The sequence below is a fragment of the Poecilia reticulata genome, chromosome 4 (genome assembly GCF_904066995.2).
Source record: "Poecilia reticulata chromosome 4, P_reticulata-male-v2, whole genome shotgun sequence".
In the NCBI taxonomy this organism is placed as follows: domain Eukaryota; kingdom Metazoa; phylum Chordata; class Actinopteri; order Cyprinodontiformes; family Poeciliidae; genus Poecilia; species Poecilia reticulata.
Genome location: NC_088833.1, coordinates 15,385,834 through 15,402,034, shown reverse-complemented (window position 1 = coordinate 15,402,034; position 16,201 = coordinate 15,385,834). Strand labels below are relative to the sequence as shown.

Genomic DNA, 16,201 nt, shown 5'->3' with positions numbered 1-16,201 from the left:
AATAGGTAAAAATTATTATCAAACAAATGTGGTGCAATGTTAACTATAAAGCCTGTATAGGGGATCATTACAAGCCTGTGATGAACATCTCAGGAAACAACAGTATGTATGACTCCAAATAAAATTGTTCCAATTTTTACGAGGATGTCTGTATAGCACTCTCAATCTACTAGTGGGTCCTAAAAATACTTAACAATGTCGTTGTCTAATTTGGATAATTTGCCATTGGCATGTAATAATTAGCCTATGGATGCTGTAAGAAAGGGACAACCCATATCCAAGTGTAATTGAAGTTGTAATTGAAGAAGTTCTTCACTTGTTATCCTGAAAGATAATGAAGTCGATTAATAATGACAGCTCTTCATGCTAACTCAGAATACCACTTCTGGCTAATAGGAGTTAAACTTAGCATCTGCTGAGGGGCTATTTCCCAGTTGTTTAAGAATCTGGCCTGCATTTTAGTACCTTTAGTTTAAAATATGAAGTATGTAGATAGTAAAACCCAAACTGGAGGATTCCACACTAAACATATATTTTTTTTAAAATCATTAACATTTATGACACTTTTATTCAATTTGCAACAAAATATAATTGCATTTTCCTTTTTTTAATACATTCTTTTACTTTAGAAAGAAGAATGAAACCACATTATGCAAACTTGACCAAACTGGACTGAAATATTTTACACCGATATAGACTATTTAAAACACATTTTATAATCTGTAAAAATAAAATAAAATAAATTAAGTGGTGAAAAAGAAAATAATGGTCTTAGTTTTCCCAACATTTCTTCGAATGTTCTCTTGTTGCCATAAATTTGATACTGTGATATCCTATCACTTTATCAGTGATAGTGATACAGTGAGATCACTATCAGTGTGGTCATTTTTTGAGAAATGACGGGTGGTCAGAAATGACCACCCAGTTGGGAATAACATAGATTTTTCTATTCTTACTTCATCAATCAATTTCCAAAGTATTGGATCCAGTTCCAAGTATCGAAAGGAAATAAATTTGCCCAAAGTTACTGTGGCTTTGCTGACCACCTCAAAGCCAATTTAATTTAAATATATCTTTAGCTGTTCTCATATCATGTTACAGTATCATGAAAGATATTAAATGCTAGTTAGTCTTTGAACATGATGAGAGATGAGACACACGAAATAGATGGAAAGGAAGTAGGAAAAAAGGGTGAAGAAAAAAAGAGCCAGAGCAAAAGAAAAAAAAAGAAACATTTCATCCTCATTTGTATTCTCCACCATCGAGTTCACTCCAGTTCATTTACATCTCCGCTACTTCCATAGCAACAGCAGGGGGGCTATCAGGAGCATCTTTGATATAGGTACATGACTCTGAAAAAGATCTCATCATTTCTCTCTGAATAGATGTCAAGAAAAAATGATTTCTTTCCTCACATTGTTTAGCAGCTTTAAACAGAAACTTACACCAGAGATTTTGTTTTCCTTATGTAGTTTATTCATCTTTGTCCAAAACTAGTGCTTGTAGAGATAATCCTGGCCACAATAGCAATGAACAGAAATATGATCTTGTAGCACTTAATCTAATTGTGTTCAAATAAAATAGGACATGTAGAAATACTAGAAACCAAAAAGGTTCATGTAACACCCCCCTTCATATTAGCTACTGCCGCGCAACCCTGTCCATTAGAATTTGAACAAACGCAAAGCATCAAGTTTTGCTGCCAGACAAAAGAAAAATGTACTGCAGGAAAACACAGCCTCATCAAATTCCATGTACACTTGTATGTAAATCAACCTTTAGGCCTAATTAAGCAATACGAGGCTCATCAAGGTCATAAATCCCCTTTTTTTTCATAATGCATTATTGACTACACATCATCTGCACATGTTAGCTGACTGCACTCACACAAGCACAGAGTGACATCTCACTGTCTAATATCGGATAGCCCCCAGGCCAGGCAGTGTGTGCAGAGGGAGCGGGAAAGAGAGCGAGAGAGAGGGGGAAAAAAGAGAGAGGGATTTTTAGGTCACAAAAAAAGGAAGGACATATCCTGGTAATGAAATGGCTGCAGTGACCATAAAGTAGTAAATTTTCTCTCATGGTTCCTAAAACACGGTCAACTGTAAATTTCAATATTAAATTACAAGACATTTAGAGATTATCCAGACAAGGTCAAGACATCTTTACTCATTTTATTACTACAGTGTTGAAGTTGATTTGACAAAATAAAAATAAAAAAACTGAATAATGTAAACAGTCTAGATTCAAAGATAAAACAAGACATTGGATAGGAGAAAGTTTGCCCTCTATTTCAATTAAAGTGAGTCGACATTAATAGAATTATGTGGATTAATCCTCTGAGTCACTCCGAGAGGGAATTGATGTAGGTCAGTCAATATTTCAGATGACAACTGATACAAGTTAAATGATGTGAATGCCTTTTGGAGCTTCATAGGCTGAATTTGATTAGTATGTGATGACCCTTGTCTAAAGAATTTCCTGTTTCTTTCATAAAATAATAAAAGCAGTGGCTTGAGATACATTCAGAAGCCCAAATGTCCTGCTCTGCTTCAGTGACGTGTTTGATGCACTCCATTTTAATAAAACGGCACCCAATGTGTCACCCCTGGGAATACATAAAAACGCGGTGGTCTGTCTGGTTGCTTTGCATTCTCTCAGTGCACTTTTTCAAGCTGCCCACGGCAGTGGTTCCTCTTCCCCAAGACTCTGCTCTCATGTGTATGCATTTGTGCCACATTATTCAGCCGGTGCTTCAACTGACCCCCACCTGGCATTTAAATTCCCTGACCAACAGGGTAGTCATGCCCTGCCTGATGACACGACTGCTGCTCTGACTGAATTCTTTATGCCGTCTCCATTCTGACTCAACCACAAGGACTCACTGCTATCCACATTTGGTGGATTGTTAGTTGACACCCTTTTTGCTTGGACACTTAAAATGGGACAAATAGTGTTGCATAACACTTGATAAAGGACAAAAGCAAAACACTCATTTAGTCTTTTCTAATAGACTATTTACATTGCAAAAAAAAAAAAATCCTAATACGTCCATTAACAAATCTCATTTCAGAAGCACATAAATATAAAAGTTATTACTGCATTTTATTTTAATGATTTGCAGTTAAATATAATCTTAATCTTTCAGGTCATTACTGTATAACAATCTTGCATTAAAAAAAGCTTCCAGATTTGGAATAACTTACTCTGAAGAGAGGCAGTACATGTGAAGTTCCTATTTAAGGACATATTTGAAGATTGTCAAAACGCAAACCTGGTGGCTGAATATTTTAAATAAATGTAAGAATTTCGAGGATGAGAGTTGTTTGTCTGATGGAAATTAAGAAACACGAGCATCAGTCCATGTATGTCTCTGTCAGTAGGTATAAGATGGTGACCAAAATCAAGACACAAGAAGCTTTAAAAAGCAACAGCTTCAAAATAGCTTAAAAATATTCTGCTATCCCCTTGCTACAGCTTCAAGAAGTGGTGAAATTAAAAGGACAACATTTAATTATTTTTTTTTTATTTTAACAAAAACAATTAACTAGTTACTCTGTTAATATGAAGACATACCATGTTTGGGATCTATTTTCTTTTTTGTGGTCTAGAAAAATATTTAATCTTTTCTCAGCAGTGAGGATCCTTTTCTTTTCAAAAAAATTGCCTTAGCCAAGTCTATCGAATGGGCAGCCCACGTCTTTTTACTAAAGACTATTCTGCCATTACAAATTAATATAAGCCTATGTCTAACATCCTACTGGCATACGCTTGCCTGCATACTGAAGGAAGCAAATTCAAAATAGATTATTTAATTGGATATTTATCGTTAACATGTAAGTGCATCATTTATCCAAGAGTAAGGAAAAGCCTGAGGCCTGACATGCAAAAGCACTCAGGGGTCACTATAACTCACAAGGTCAAAGGCTGAATCACACGAGGTCAACTTATAGTGCCAGAGCACTAACAGCTTGAGCTGGTATATGTTCAGTCTGACATCAAGTAAACCAACATGTCAGGATTTCAGCATGCTGATTTAGAAGGACCACCAAAAAAAAAAAAAAAAAAAGGTATCGCTAAACAAGTGGAAATTCTTGGCTGATTTACTAAGTGTGAGTTTAAATTAAGAGTTCAGCCTCAGCGGAAATCCTACACAAACAAGAAAAAAATAAATAAATACTAAATGCACTAGTTAAGCCCTGTGAGTTAACAAGGCACATAAATGTGAATTTAGAGTTCTTTGAAAAAGGTCCTGCTTCTAAATCCTTTTTATTTATGGGCGTAGTTTCACCACCCCTCGTTTACAGGACCCTTCTCTGGATTTATAGCTGTACTAAATCAGGAATGAAAGCAAGAGGACAAAAAGGATTCCACTAAGGGCAAGAAAGGATATCTTACGACCGACCCATGAGAGCAGACTGTAAAATCTGTGAAATCACGAGCCTTAGAGTATATCATCTTCTCTTAACACATTCTGTCATTACATGTCCCGCAGTAGGTTTTTCTTTACATGCAATCCAAACCGTACTAACGCTGTCCCATGTGGATGTTTTTCAGCAGTCTCCTCACAATGGAAATGTAATTATCTACCCCTTAAACACAAATTGCTGTTGTTTGCGTGAGACGTTTCAGCTGCTATGGAATCTGCCTGGTTTAATAAAAGCAGTCGAAGACCACTTCAATGACTCCATCCTTCTGTCTGCTTTTTTGCTAAACCCAAAAGTGGAATGGGACCCAGGCTGCTCACCCTGATAAATGGATGTAATTTCTCTTGCAGAGGAAATCAGAGTTGTGATGTCCACAGTGAAATTCTATTAAAAACAGTTTATATAATGCTCTAAAATATTCCAATCTACAATGACTCACGAGAAAGAGAGAGAAAATTGGCACGCTGCAATCTCATGCGACATGAACTCTGCAGATTATTAACTGTAACATTCCACATCATAACACCAGCGGATACAAAACAACCCTGCATTTGCCCTTTGACCTGCTTCATTTGTCAGGCGCAAGTTGTACATGCTGGTTCCTGTTTGAGAGACCTTATACAGTGGATAATCAAAAACATTCTCTCCATCCGCCCCTTCTAGACAGCACTTCATCAGAAGTTCTTGCTTTCCGTTTGTCTGCAGTCCTTGATCTCAACTACGTAAGCGGCACCAATGGAAAAACATTTCAAAACTAAAGAGGCGCTGCTATTTTATCTTGTTGCCATCATGCAAATAGCTTTGAGTCTTTTTCACAGCATATAAGCAATTATTTGTCACATGAATCAGAACATTTAACAGTAAATCCTGCAACCAGCCCAGATTTATGACTAATGAAACAAATATAAAGCCTAGACGCAAACAAAAAAACATTTACATGGAGGAGTGTCCCTGATTAACAGGGCAAGAACAAAGTGAGATAAGCTGTGGCTGTAAAAAAGCATAAGGCAGATAGGGACATGTAAGTAGATGACTAATCTAGGGTGGGACCCATTTGAAACCCTCTTATCCAGTAAGAGTCTTGAGAATTATAGAAGAAGGCAGTTTTAATGTTACGTTGAAATCTGAGAGACAGAGTAACATGTCAGGAAACAGGGGACTTTTGTTAAGTGTAATGAGTGTGTGACCTCAAAGAAATAGCCACTTTCTTTCAAAGGAAAACTGTTTGTTCATATTTACAAAACGGGAATATCCCAAGAAATAGACTGGTTAACAAAACTGTTAAACTTACAGCTTGACCGACCCCGACTGATGACAGGCTTCTCATGAAATCAGATCTGATCCACTTCGCTTAACACTCAATACCTAAGCGGTGACAGTTTGCGCCAACAACAACACTCTTCAGTGTGCAAGCAGCAAGATAAGGTATAAATCAACGATCAGCCGACTTCAGCCCAAAACTGGAATGCTCTTTAAGTATTTAAATGTTTAAACTCTGTTAAAGTTGGAAGCCTATAAGAAAATTTCAAGCAAGGCTAAGAATACACAGAGACTATATAGTTAGAATGCTACCTAATCTGAGGTGCTAGAAAAGGTGCTGTAAAATATCTAAAATGTCAACTCCATATGATTTTGTCTTGATTATAAATCTCTAAAACGCTGTTTTACACTAACTGCTCTCTCAAGGTGGGAAATGATCTATTCCTCCAATTATACATTGGCTGGTTAAAGCTACCAATGCATGCTGGTTATCTAAAAAGTCTTGGGACTGTGGTCCACAGAACACATTATTTTTAAGTTAATATTTTTGAAGTGCAGTTTGTAAGCTAAGATGCTAGAGCGTCATGTCTGTAAGCAAAAGACTGAAACACCAAAAAGCCTAAACTTTGTTTAGTCCTGGCAAATATAGCTCTTACAGAGCAATTGGAACCAGCTACAACCAGTATTGGCAGGTCAGAGCTTTTTAACAGAGAAGCCTGCTTTACATACTTTTTTTTTGTAAAATGCAAGCAAACTTAGGGAACAAATAGCTTCAGGGAAGGCCATTTAGTACTTTTGCTGTATAAAAATATGAAGGCTAAAGTTAAAAGCATAGCAGTAAGTCTCCTGTCTGAACAGCTGCCTCAAAATCATGGCTGACGTGTTCAGAAGAGTTATATATTAGGATTGTAAACACCAAACTAAATATGTTTTCCAAGGTTAACTCTGTATTAATATCCAACAAACGCTGACACTGCAACATGAATCAACAGACACCTGACAAAAGCTACTAGAAAGTACTTTAAAACGCTTAGCAAAGGCGGCAGGTTAACAATTGTAAGCATCAAGCATTTGAGGTCAGTGGAACATACATTGACTGCCTCGGGAGCCAGGTGAAGGAAGCGTCTGTGTTAGACGGGAGGAGGGGGGTTAGCAATATGTCAGAGTTCTGCCATGCTCTTGCATGACAAACACCGACCTGGAGCCAGCTGTGACAAAGCCCTAATCCTGAAAATCCCTTCTTCCTTTGCTGAAAATCCTAATGAGGATTTGAAGTACTCGGCAGGGAGGAGACCCAGGGGCTGTGGTTACACCTTGCCACTGCTCGCTCTCCCAGTCATTGTCTCCTTATCTCCGTGTTGGCCAAGCCTGGCTGGCGATGAAAGAGACATGACAGCGTGGTCGGCCTACGTACACAGACCCCACGGCTGCCTGGCTCCGCAGGGAGGCCGGATCCCGCAGTCTACCTCAAACAACCAAGATGACATCAACAAAGTGGTAGAAAAACAAAACAAGCTCACACTCCTTAAAGCACGCAGACCTAAACAAATACGTATCACTTTACTCTGCATCGAATGTTAAGTAAGTAAAACACATTTTAAAAATCGTGCTTAAAAAAGTATGTAAAATTTCTGCAGCATTTTAAAGTTTCCTTAAATATTAAGTAAGGATGGATAAGCGCACACAATCAGCACTTCCATTTTTTTAAGACAATTCGGTACATATATATGCACATGGTGTTTAGAAATAAGACCACGTAACATTTATCTTCTGTTTTGAGAATTTTATGTATCACATCTGATCAGATCAGATGTTAAATTATTAATTTGTCTTCCTCACACTAACAGTTGGTCCTTTTAACAAAACCAGAATAGGGACAAGGCAGAAAAGAGGTTATTAAATAAAAAAGTAAGAAAGAAAGAAAGAAAGAAAGGAAGGAAAAGAAGATAGAAAGTGAGACAGTATAAGTATTTTTAGTCGTTAAAACATCTAAATGGAACATCACTGGGAGGTGCTGGATCCCGTTCTTGCAGGTTCTGGGCTCATATTAAGCCCTGGGCTTTACAGTCCAGTAATTAGATTTCAGAACACCTTGATTGTCTATTTCACTTCATTGACTTTGAGATGAAGGTTTTAAGTCTTCTCTTCTTCTCCTTCCTGCGATACAAAAAGAGTGCTTTTAAAGGTGCCCTTCCCTGTTCCCTTTGAGAAACCTCAAGTACTTTAAACATTTCAAGCTTCGAGGGGAAACAATGGCGAGGCTTCAGAGTGTGTGGAAAGACAGAAAATCCCTGTGCTAGGCTTGTCCTTACAGGTTTCGCCTCTAAAAACAGGTTGTGTTTTTTTTTTTTTTTTTTTTGCTAAAGGGGAATGAAAAGCTAAATTCTAAAGAAAGTATTTGTTTAGGTTTGATGAAACCGCAGGTGACCCATTTAGTGAACCTTGTCTGTTCTGAACATGGCATGACCTCCTTCAGAAAACAAACTCCTTAAAAGCATTTAGCCAACATAGTGAGGGTAATCATCAGTTCAGATTATTTGATGATTTCAAAATGCTTCTATTGAACACACACACAAAAAAATATTTTTATGCAAAAAAAAAAAAAAAATGTGAACAAAGTATTCCCAGCACTCTATGTTGCAGGTTGCAAACATAAACTGACTCCACACCTCTTGACACACAGTCCTCACCGTGCCATCTCATTTTGCTTCTCCATAATTCCAACAATCTTTGGGGAAGGTTTTGAAAAGAGTCTGTGACTGAGCTAGGTGTGAATTGCAATTCTGTCACTGATACATGCAAATCCCTGCAATCCCACCAGATGTGACTACATTATTTTGGAAAACATGTAAGCCAATTTAATCATGCCTTGCAAGGATAAATCATCACTGCTTGTTTATGAAAAAAAAAAAGTTTATATATTCATATATAAAAGGTGCACCAGCAGGATAAAGGGAAAAATAACTTGAAGAAGATTACTTGGAATGCTATATGGCAAACGTACATTCATGCAATTCAAAAATAAAGATAAGTCAGAGACTTCCAGGCCTACAATGTTTGAACCTCTTTAAAATGGTCATCAAGGTATTTAAAAAAAAAAAAGTGCTCACGTTTTACCATAACGGCTTCACAAAACGTGTTATTTATGACAATATCAGTCCCAACAAAAATACTACTATGTAAAAAGAAGATCTACTATAACCGACATGCGCTTAGAATATAGACTCAGTTCAGTGAAACTTTAGACAATATAAAGTAAAACTGGCAGAACTATGATCCCCGATTTAGTCATGAATATCATGCAAAGTGATTATGCTTAAAGCCTCTTCTCATTGTAGCTGTCACTTTCTATGAAGTAAGAGGATTTTTCTTGGCTCAGAATTAGTCTGTGCACAAAGATTAAGAACAACAGAAAGCCTTGTCACTCGGCTCTGAGTCCACGCTATGCTGTTGGAGTCAGGACATTACATTCTCCAATTGCTTTTAATAAAAAAAATCAACTTCAGTTTTCAATATATTTGAACTGTTTTGCTTTCTAACAACAGGCAAACAAAAAAAGAAACGGGAAAAAAAACAGTAATTAGAACCTTTCACATAGAGACAAATCAAAATCTGCACTTTGTACACATTTTTGACTAATATGAGGTGTAAATTTGGTTTAAAGTTACGCTATAACTTAGTTTAGATCTTTAATTTAGTTTATGGTTTATTTTGATTTACCTTGCAATTCTTTTAATTTTGAAGTCTTTGTTATGTGTTTGGTCAGTTTGTACATTCACTGTTTTGGTAACCTCATGACAGATTTTTTTTCACTGAGTAAACATCACATTCACATGACAAGACATTATTAAAGTACATTTCTTTAATCTGCTCATAGTCTGCTGCTAGTAAGTGTGATTATGTGAATCTAATTTTAAATATTTACTAGTAGTGGGTGGGACAAATCACTTTGGTTTTATAAGGAGTCCAATCAGTCTTTGATCTTGAGATTTTACTCAACCAAGGGGGGATCAGAACAATATTCAACAGAAACAAGCTGCTATATAAAAATATGAGAATCAATCTACATTACTTATCAAAATACCTATATCCCAAGAAAAATAAACTAAGACACAATACATGACTTCATATTTATTTAGTTATGGGTTCAAATGGAAGTAAGTTGGGATGAAATGGCAATGCGGTTATGAAATTGGTCATTTGTTGGCTCTTTCATATTCATACTATTATCATTTATTTGCCATTATCTTACCAACCACAAGGCCCTATTGTTGCTCTATTTATTTATTATATAAGCACTGTGAGACTTCACTATTTTAATAATGTATTTTTGTTTCATCTTTCTATCAAGATTCAGAACCAAACAGAGAAAAGGCAGGGATCTTAACAGGTAAAGCACTTCTCTTTGATCAGAATAACTTTCCCTTCATGTCTCTAACCTTTAGCTGACTTATAGACACAGGAACTATAAAATCTAAGAAATAAACAGTCTTCAATAAAACCCCAGATGATAGTTGATCTCAATCATAAATGATGATTACAATATTGCTGGTTAACAAGGCTCTTGTGGGCTTAAGCAGGATAACAGTCATAATAAAGCAATGGTGGTGGAAATTACACCATCTAAACAACCTGTATTATAACAAATTACACATAATTGTTGTGGTAGGACCATGACTTTAAACTTTATTGTGCTATATTATTAATTTTTGATGCTATAAGCCATGGGGTAATTTAGCAATCGACAGCGCTCTACTCTGTAAATACAGTGTAATTAAAATAATAACACAAATCAATCTAAAAACTAATGCCAGTAACTCTGAGGGTTACTGAAGCAAACAAGCAATTCTTCAGAGTAGAGATGTGAGCATAGAAAAAAGGATAACAGGAGACAAAAGCTTAGAAACTGCCGTGAGTCAGCTGAGTAAATAAAACAGACATACTCGTGGACACGTGTCCAACCAGGGAAGTCAAATGTGAAGAATGTATAGAGAAGGAGGTCAAACTTCCTGCCCTCCATCGCTGCATTCTCAGTCTGGTACGTGTGTTTATACAGCATATAAATACACACGTTTCAGGTGCGAAAAAAGAAAATGGGGGGAGGGGACAAACCAACTTCAAACTATTTATAGCATTCCACTAACCCATTTAATTCAATTATAAAAATGCATTAAAAAGATATTAGGGGTAGAGGCAGTTTAATGAAGCATGTTTACTAGGGGATATTGTTTGTAATGAACTGTTTCTGGGCTGATCTGTGAGACTGAAATAGGAAAAGGGAAAAGACGTAAGGGGGGTAGGATAATATTAGAGGAGAAGAGAAAAGGATGAATGAAAAATGTCAAAATAGTAAATAACCAATGTTTTTTTCAACCTGCCATTCCAACATTAAGATGCAGACAATTCATCAGTGTATTATATTGCTTACTCTGTTCATTAGCAAGCAGAGGGTTAAACAACCTGCCAATAATTCACTTCTGTATCGCTTTGACACTGATTACACATAGGTTTAATTGTCCGTCATTATTTCAATGGGCAATATAAACCAAAAGCAGTAGAACATACTCATGAAAATAGATGCAAAATCACACAGTTTTTAAGTTTTTATACAAACACAAATCTAAAAAGGGTGGCTTGCGTATGTATTCACCCTCTGATTTAATAGATACCCTTGTTTCTGGGATTATAGCTGCACATGTTTTGGGTGTGTCTCTACCTGCTCTGAAGTTTCTTTGAAAATATTTCAAGCACAATCAGATTGGACAGAGAGTATGGAAAGAAAATTAATTCTTAGCAAAACTGCTCAATTAGATTGAGTTTTTTCATGATTTTAACAAATGAACCATTCTAATATAGCTTGTTCTGCTTGTAGATGAACCTCTGCTTCAGTCTTAAATTTGTCCTTTTCACATGTAAATCATTCCCTTATGGTCTATATAAAGTAGAACTGCAATGATTTGGTCTGAATTCCTTATTATTGTGGCGCCACAATCCCCTCGGTTAACCTGTTCTGAGACGTGTGTTCGAGCCCCGCCCCACTCCAGGTTGCAGAGCGTTCCACGCCACCACATTCTGCCATTTTTCTAGTTTCATAGCAGCGACACAATTTTCTACTGGCAGAGAAATTTTTTAACGCAAAGTTTACCAAAGATTTAAGACCAGAAGTCTTGTCCATTCAGCCTTGCATGTTTGAGCGTCTGACCGAGAGCAGGAGAATGAAGACCATCAATCTGCAGAACCACACACTCAAATGAATGCATCGCGATGGTATTATTACTGTATTTACACCCTCTCCATCCATACCAGCTACCTACAATATGGAGCAGAGTTTAATTGTAGCGTCCATGCATGTGAGATACCTATTAAAATATGAATATTACCGCAATATGAATGAAGTAAACAAAGTCCCGACATAATTAAGGAGTTAGCTAATGGGAGCGTCAAGAACATCACCAAATGCATTTGGATCATGTGTTCCCCAAGACAAAAATGGCAACTGACAGCCAAATATTACAAACATGCAACACAGTTTAAAATTCACAGAGACAGCTAAAAACTAACACACAGCATCAACAGAAACAGAAGACTCGATGGCTATCCAACAGACCAGGACGTTATTATCAACACACAAAAACTCATGGTCTAAAATAAGCTTTGTTGTCATTTTAGGATCATTAGGAGCTTACCACTTTGCTGTGTCTCTCGTTTCCCTATAGAGAAGGACCTGACTCCTCAATCAGAAAAAGTATTTTGGAAAATCCCTCTTGATACTAGCTGAGGTTGCTGAAGGACTCCTCCTTAAGTGCTTCGCTCAAACAAGCGGGACTTTCCCCACTATCGTGGGGACATTTCCAAGAAAAATAAAATATAACCAGACGCTTTGAAGGAGCTTTGATGAAGCGGGACAAAGTAAGGAATCTTGTGGACTAATGCACGCTAGAACCAAACATTTTCACTTGTCTACTTGCAACTTTGGCGCGACTGAACTTGGATATTATAAAATCCCTGCAAGAAAAAAAAAAAGTCGGATTCACAGAACTGATTAGTTGGAAGTCATGACCCTGCTTAGCATTTTGGCAGCAAATGCAGTGACTTAATAGACTAGAAAATGTTATAGGCAATAGAGAAAATTGAATAGAATGAAAAATATAACTAAAAAAGAACAAAGATATCTACACAGCACCAGAAGACAATAAATGCACTCCTAGATGCTCAATGTGCTAAAAAAGTGGATTTTCATGATTAGTTCCTTTTAAATCTTTTGTAGCCTTAAACCTTTTTAGGATTGTCCTACAACAACAAAGTTCGATGTTTCCATCTTGACAAGTTTGCACTGAAAAATTTGCTTCTTGCCAGTGTCTGCTGTTCAATAATAAAAAAAGAGCGTACTTGTATTTTTTTCATGACTTGACCACCTTACCCCTCCTTTACTTTCTAAAGCTTTTTATACTGCATTAAACAAGTTACAGAGTATATTACGGTCATATAAGTCCATATTTTATGGTACTTGAATAACTACCTTCTCTCAAAAGTTATTTGCAAAATGTACATTGTCTAGAGTAAAGTTGCAGTAACAATTTATTTCACATAAAGCATTTTGCAAGAAAGTGTCATTTTAGTCTTCCTTTTACAAATGATGGAGGCCACTGAGCTCACTGAAATCTTCAAAGCAGCAGAATCTTTTTTGTATCCTTCCCCAGAATTGTGCCTAAAGACAATCTTGCGTTGGAGGTCTAAAGATAATGCCTTTGACTTCATGCTTGATGCATAGGCACTGTCAATTGTTGGATCTTATATAGACAGGTGTCCCTTTCCTAATCAAGTCCAATCATCTAAATTTACCACAGCTGATTTTTAGATTCATGGCAGTCTGTGAAAACTCATGGAAATGTGATTTCTTGGTTTTCTATTTTTAATTATCTATATAATACTGCATACTTTTATATTTGATCAACTTTATGGTTGAGAAATTTTCTCACATTTAATGGAAACCATTTGACTGAGCAAAGCTGCTTTTGAGGCATTTTTATGGCTGAAGTTTTACCAATTTGATTGATGCCTGTAGAGATCAGAGAAGTATGTTTCCATTTTTTAAAAGGAAAGATCAAATGACATCCAGATGGTATGCGCATAATGTGCTATTACAATTTACGCCAATGCGATTCGCTATACTGTCAATAAGATGTGTTGTTAAAATCCCACCTTGCACCCTTGAGTTTTTGATTACTGAACTTAAATGACGGCTTAGCCAGAGCTTTGACAGCTGTCATCTTTACACAGAATTTTATTAGCCCCACTTACATTACACACAAAAAATATGCCAGCTTCGGAGTATTCTAAATTCAATCATAAAACATTTAGTGTGTTACTTTTCAACCTCGTGGTTAAACATTGGACACGTAAAACTTGCGGTTACAACAAAGCCAGGACTGATTTAATCAAAACTTAATGAAGTGTGATTACAAGACATTTGAGCTTGATGTTTTTTGAGGTGTGAAATCTGCGGCGTGTATTTCCATGACGGCGAGCATTAAAAAGCGAGGAATTTACAAACAGATCCAGCTCTGATGCCACTGGGAACAACTGACGCTTTCAAGCAGAAAATCTCAGACAAATCACAATTTAACAACTAATGAAACCACTCAAGATTATCCCCCTCTATCCGTCTGTGCCCGTTGTCCTGAAAACTGCATTACTCACACAAGCAGTGCCTGATTTGGCTTGGCTCAGAATTACTGCATGCTATATTTCCACATGCGGCAGCTGAATAAAATAATCTGGAGCTGCGTCAACTTGAACTATAACTTATTCAGAACAACAACAAAAAAAAAAGACATGATAAATCAGTATAATTTTAAGAAGCCAGCAAAGACAAAACTCTGATATACTTACCCTCTGTGGAGTGTACTTGGTTTAGAGTGATGAGAAACCAGCAAAAGGTGTGTAGTGTCCGCAGGCTGCATGCCATGGTGCTGAGTATTGATGATTTGTGGCAGGTTAGTGTTGTGGGTAACAGCTTCTGATCAGAAAAGCCCAAGCCAACTGGTCTCAGAGATGCTCATTATCGATCTTCTTCCCTGCAACAAAGACCAAAAAGACATCATTTAGTTCAGTTATGAAATTTAGTCCACACGTGTGCTTTGCCCCTGAGGAATACACTCGCGTTCTGAAGCCCCTTGATGTTTCATTCACATTCCAATGAAGAGATGTGACAAACCTTAAGCTGTGAAATGCTACAAACCCACGCACACCACTAAAATAAGCCCAGAAGGTCAATAATCCTCAAGAGAGAAATCCCTTAATGGCAGCTAAATACTAAACATTTCACCAGTAGGCTGGGGGAGCAGGGTGAGAGCAGGCATTGTTGTGTTGAAACAGATGTGCCCCACCCTGTCCATTCCCTCATGAGCAATAGCTAAGTGATACTAACCTCATTAAACATATGTATATGTGTTTTTTTTGTTGTTGTTTTTTTTTAAGTGATCCAGAAAATATCCATTCATCTATTGTCTATTCCTGCTTATGGTGTTGTGAATGGGTTGGTCATATCTCCAGCTGTTATTGGGCAAGAGGCAGAGTGCACCCTGGACAAGTCCATCAAAGGGCAACACAGAGAAACACAGGACAAGCAACCAGGCACACACATTCAAGAAGGCCCTGCACTGATATCCTGTCAGGATTTCAGTCCAGGGCCTTCCTTCTGAAAGGCAACAGTGCTACCAACTGTGTGACAGAGCACATCATGATTCCTACATAATGTTTATGTAAATTACAGTCCCACAGTACAAAAAAAAACATGGGCTGGTTCCTGGTATCATGTTAACCAAGATTTTTAAAAGATTTCAAAAACAAACAAGAAAAACATGATTAAATTGTTCCTAAGATCTGCAGCCATTTAACTGAGAAACCAACAACGTCTTGTGGTCTTTGATAATGCCAACAATTATAATGCTGGGTCTTTCGTAATTGTTACCCCTCATCTGCCTCTAGAATTAGATGTGGATCTAATTCTAGCAGCGGAATATTTTCTGATGTTTGAAAATATTTTAAATTGTTCCAAAAATCCCTGACAGTTACAGTTTGAAAACCAACAGAGTCCCATGGTTTTATTAAAACTAGTGCTAGAAAGCCACGCGTGGCACATCTGTTAAGCACTTGACTGCAAAGTACCTAAAAAGCTTGCCCAAATCATTTATAAACTAAAATGAACTTCCTATTTTGATTAAAAAAAAGAAAAGGAAGTCAAAAATGGGCAAACATGTATAATATTCTCCACAATGAGGACATTTACTTTGAAGCTTCTACTAAATCTAGTAGAAATTAATCTTACATTTTGGAAACCACATACATTGCATGAGTTGTACTAATCAATGCCAATTATTGTTTTAGTCCTGGGCATATTGTTGTTTTTCAGTATTGAACCAAGGCAATAAGATGATAGCAAACATTCTTGTCACAAATTTTTGCAAAGATACCATAATACAATATTTTTCCACATGGTTATTATGATAATC

General features: G+C 36.8%; 1 protein-coding gene across 43 annotated transcripts in view; it reads right to left on the bottom strand.

Annotated features, from left to right (window-relative positions):
• The window catches only part of adgrl2a (adhesion G protein-coupled receptor L2a), a 124,341-nt gene that overhangs the window by 86,686 nt on the left and 21,454 nt on the right, over positions 1 to 16,201 (bottom strand). For all 43 annotated transcript variants that reach the window (XR_014087291.1, XM_081606328.1, XM_081606335.1 and 40 more), the window contains exon 2: positions 14,580 to 14,764. Coding sequence is in view for 42 of the 43 variants with exons in the window: in XM_081606328.1 (XP_081462454.1) it covers positions 14,580 to 14,655 (76 nt within the window). In the remaining variant the exon portion in view is untranslated. The remainder of the gene's footprint in view (positions 1 to 14,579; positions 14,765 to 16,201) is intronic.